The following is a 4,768-nucleotide window of genomic DNA, read 5'->3' on the forward strand; positions in this document are numbered from 1 at the left end:
GTCAAAGACACACGCACTGAGCAGTAGAGAGAGAGAGAGAGAGAGACCGTTACAATCTCTCCAACATGATCACAGCCGAACAAAAAGTGACCTCGTGATCCCCCCAGCATTCATTTCTGATCCCCACCTCTCTCTCTCTCTCTCTCTCTCTCTCTCTCTCTCTCTCTCTCTCTCTCTCTCTCTCTCCTACCTTTCCAATCGAGGCGATGAAGTAAAAGTTAGTGTGTCGACTTAAGCAACAGCAACTCTAAAGAAGCCTTTAGGAGAGGAACGGGGTGGGGCTGGGTGTGTGGTATGGAGAGAGGTGGTGGGGAGGGGGAAGAGAATGGTGTCTGGCGTGGGACGTTGAGTCAAACACCCTTCTCTTTTTAGGTGTTTGTTTCAGTCTGGAATTTCATTAGCCTTTAATTTTATATATATATATATATATATATATATATATATATATATATATATATATATATATATATACATACGTGTTTGTACTTCACTGCAAAACCTTTTACATTTTTATTCTAAATTGTTATTGTATGTACTGGTGTTGGTATTAACATTATATATTATATTATATATTATGTATTATATTATATTATATTATATTTTCACCCAACCTTTAGAGTGAACTGATTCTGGTGAGCCCATTTCAGGGGTCAATGGATTCGTGAACCAATTTCCGAAGCTTTGGTGCGAAAGTGAAACTCGGAGAGTTACCTCAGCAGTGCCGAAGGAGACGAAGCAGCGGTGTCTCGGTAACCCAGTTCGTTTTACTTTTTGTAATTTCTCTCTCTCTCTCTCTCTCTCTCTCTCTCTCTCTCTCTCTCTCTCTCTCTGTTACCGTTACTCTCTTCCTTGCATTGTGGCTTTGCTGTGGTGTAGCTTCCAGAAATACTTTTGATGTGATTGCTGATTATTTTTGTTCAACTTTTTGTTTTTTGCCGACTTTTATTATGTAGGATATATATGTTTTTGTGATGTTTTCACTGATCCGTTTTCTGATTTTCTTTTGAAACATGGTTTTCGTGGTATATGTACTGTATGTACGCGTGTCTGAGCGCAGGTAAGCCCACAGAAGTGGCTAACTGCGCAGGGCATGTGGTGTGTACAGCAGTATGTTCAGATTTAATGTTTTTTTCCAAGATAATTATGGAGGCCGTATTCAAAGTTCAAAGGAGCAACAATGTTCTCAGAATTCGATCCCATTATGGCATGCCGTATTGCAACGACTTTCTAGGGAATCATCAGGTAATTTGATACCAGAATGTAGAAGGCATATTCCCATTTCTGGGCAGTTGTCAGCAGTTGTCACAGCACAGTTTTTAGATATCTAAACGGCCAGACATTGTCAGAAATATTTTCCTTGAATTATAAATGATTCATTCAGTAGAGTTTAGATACATTTCCTTACAACTTTTCTCCAGTTCTGAAACTGCGCACGTCGATGGGAAGGTTAAAACAAAAGACAACGTCAACGGTGTTTGTTCTTTTTTTAATATTTTGTGAGCACGCAACAAGTGTTGGAGTGCGATATATAAATTAACAATAGAACAAAAGAGTCAAGGGATGGCAAGGGGGGAACTCTAGAGAAAGGGAGATAAAAGAGGGAGAGGCGAAGAGAGAATGCAGGAAAGGAGAAGAGAAGAAATATTCACAACATGGCATGATCTATACAACAGGCGGAAAGAGAGAGGGGAAAATATATTATATAAAAGGAAATACGTAGGACGTAGAAGAAACAAAGAAATGAAGAAACGTGAAGATGTGAGGAGTGAACACTTAACCGTGTGATATGGGGGGGAATATATAAAAAAAAAAAATAATCAAAAAGGGTCCAAAAACTGTACAATGATAGTTTCAAAAATTCAAAAGCGAGAGACTTAAATGGAAAAAAATAAACATACAGATACACGTACAATCTACAGGAAGGTGTTTCACAGCGACTAGAGAAAGTCTTGCAAGCAGATGATTATACAAACAAAATAATAATGATGAATAAAGAAATTGTCTTCTCCTTTTCTCTGTGGCTTCTTTTTTTTTTAAATGCATATTCCTTCGACTTCTGTCTTTGTTTTTCGGTTGTCTTCTTTTCATATTCTCCGTCGTCTCCCGACGAGAAAAGCCTTCGACGTTTGTCATCCATTTCTCTTTTGTTTCTATCAGACGCTCGAAAGGCGAACAACATCACCTTGGATTATAATACTGGGGATAACAATAGAGAATTAAAAAAAAAGAAATAAAAAAAAAGTTGCTGGTAGATTGTCGCAGGCTCCGTTAATTGTCATTGTTGCCGTTCTTGCTTGATTGGGTGTTTTTTTTTGTTTTTGTTTCTGCGCTCTACTTGTTTGTTTCTGAGTCAAATCGAGCTTTGATTTATAGACCCAATCCAGCAGCCTTCAAGGGGGTGAGGGGTTCGTTGGGGTAATAGTTTTCGCTGGAAAGAGAAGAAAATACTCGTTACAAATTTGCTTTGCATTCTGTGCAATGAGAAAGTGATGTAATGCCAGATATTGTTATTAATTAGAGAGAGAAGTTAGGTATGTTTATGAGGTGAGGTATGAATATTTAATCCACGGGGAGAGGAGAAAATTGTATGAAAACTGTATATTGTTATAAAGTGATATGAGAACTATTGAGAGAAGTGAGTAGGAGTCACAAATTCTAGTGAAGAGTAAAAAAAGAGAGAAGCTTCACGTAATTTAGATAGGTGAGCAACTGGTGAAATGGAGAGAGAGAGAGAGAAGAGTAATATGATGGTGACCTTATTCTGAATGAACAGACGAGAGAGAGAGAGAGAGAGAGAGAGAGAGAGAGAGAGAGAGAGAGAGAGAGAGAGAGAGAGAGACAGAGACAGAGAGAGGTATAATTCGAGAAAGAAGGAAAACGTCGAAAATGATTAGAAATGTTTTAGAAAGTAAGGAAAAGTAAGAACCAGCAATGCATGTAAAAGGAGAAAGTAAAATTGGTATTGGTTCTCAATTCACTCCAGATGAATTGCAGTGAAAGAGAAAAATTGCGTGACCAAAAGCAGATAACTGGCGCCACAAGATCAATGGTCATTGGCAAAATGTGAAGGAATGTGAATGAGAATGTATTGCCTATTATTCTAAATGATGAGTGAATGGGTCATTGTCGAATGATCCTAAATTGAGTGCAAGATAGATATTATGAGAGTTATTCGTGACTGTTATTTCACTGCAATTTGCCTCCAGGAAATCATTACTTATCGTCATTAGTTAATTGTGCGAATGGTTATGTCGATTAAAAATAATATCTGAAATCAGGTGAATATTAACTTTCTAAACTAACCGAATGATCTCAGAATGAAAATAAATAAAATTTAATGATCTGAAGATCATTCTGCGAATCTATAACCCCTTAGTTAATCGATATGATACTAATACATTCATATTCATTAAGAATACCGATATGCTTGAAGCGCTTATAGATACTGACAAAATCATACATTCGATATAAATCTACCAGTCAACTCACCAGCCAGGTACGTTCTCAGGGGCGTCACAGATGAGGGTGACGTCGTTGAAGACGGTGCCCTGGGGGCATCCGACCTCACGTGGGTATTTGCCTTCGTAGCAGATGTAGAAGAAGCGGCAGTCATCGGGTTTCACGTAGCGGGCGTGGTCGAGTTCCTGACCGTTGGTGGCAACCTGGGTGTTGTTGGGGCAGGAGAAGCCGTCGGCGAGAACTTCTGCAGGAGGCGAAGGAAGAAGGGGGAATGAAGATGGTGTTTTAGGGTATATTATATGTCCACTTATCTATTTGCATATATTGATTTCCGGGTGGTTTTCTTAAAGTGTTTATCTTTTCATTTTAAGAATATGTTGGATAAGAGTTGAGATAGGGCAACAATTCAGTGAGGGATAGAGAGAACGAAACGGTATTTTGCCTGAGAGAGAGAGAGAGAGAGAGAGAGAGACAGAGAGAGAGAGAGTACATTTCCTTATCCAAAGGACGCAAGCACTTACCGACGCGCTGACCGCATCCGGTACGGATTCCGGTGTGGGCCCACTGGCAGGTGCCGGAGAACTCATCGAAGACGAGGCCGGTGGCGCAGGAGCGGGTGACTGGGACACCTCCGGTGCACTCATAGTACTGTTCGCAGTTGGAGGGATCCTCGTGCTCGAAGTAGCCGTTCTGGCGAGGGCACTCAATGCCTGATGGCTGGGCGGACTCTGTTTGCAGGAGAGAATAAAGGGTTACTGGGGCGGTGGGAAAAAAGGGAGCAGTTTGTTTTGCGTTTTCGAAGAACGGGATCGATTGGATAGGCAGTTCTAAAAAGGGAATTGATTTTTGATGGGTCGTTCGAATAAGGAGAACGAATTCATAAGGGACAATAGATGGATGAGATTTGATTTAATGAGAATGAACTGTATTGGAGTTTCGGAGAGGTGGGGGGGGGGGAATAATTTGAAGGGATGTTCAGAATGAGAAATTGAAGAAATGGCCTTTTCGAAAATGGGATTGGTTTAATAGTGTTCGAAATTGGTTAATGAGCTGATAGGCTATAAAAAATGATTAGACCGATTTAATAGGAATCAGTTCGAAAAGCGGAATTGATTCAATTGGGGCTTGACGAAAGGACATTAATTTAACAACTGAAAAACGGGGATTGATTAATAGAACTGTCCGGCCAAGTGGAACTGCTTTACTAAATGGGGATAAGGACATGAAACTGGTTTACGACGTGGGCGTTCGAGACAAGGTTGGATGTAACGGGATAGTTTAAACAGGTATTGCTTTTATGTCCGGTTTG

At 40.0% G+C, this 4,768-nt stretch overlaps 1 protein-coding gene across 1 annotated transcript in view; it reads right to left on the reverse strand.

The window, feature by feature from the left end:
• Positions 1 to 1,465: 1,465 nt before the first annotated feature.
• The window catches only part of LOC136848663 (protein obstructor-E-like), a 5,407-nt gene continuing 2,104 nt past the window's right edge, over positions 1,466 to 4,768 (reverse strand). Inside the window, exons 3-5 of the mRNA XM_067121099.1 lie at positions 3,981 to 4,187; positions 3,490 to 3,703; positions 1,466 to 2,428 (exon numbers count right to left, since the gene is read on the reverse strand). Of these exons, the coding sequence (XP_066977200.1) occupies positions 2,368 to 2,428; positions 3,490 to 3,703; positions 3,981 to 4,187 (482 nt within the window). The 3' untranslated portion in view covers positions 1,466 to 2,367. The remainder of the gene's footprint in view (positions 2,429 to 3,489; positions 3,704 to 3,980; positions 4,188 to 4,768) is intronic.

Source organism: Macrobrachium rosenbergii, chromosome 19 (genome assembly GCF_040412425.1).
Source record: "Macrobrachium rosenbergii isolate ZJJX-2024 chromosome 19, ASM4041242v1, whole genome shotgun sequence".
Classification (NCBI taxonomy): domain Eukaryota; kingdom Metazoa; phylum Arthropoda; class Malacostraca; order Decapoda; family Palaemonidae; genus Macrobrachium; species Macrobrachium rosenbergii.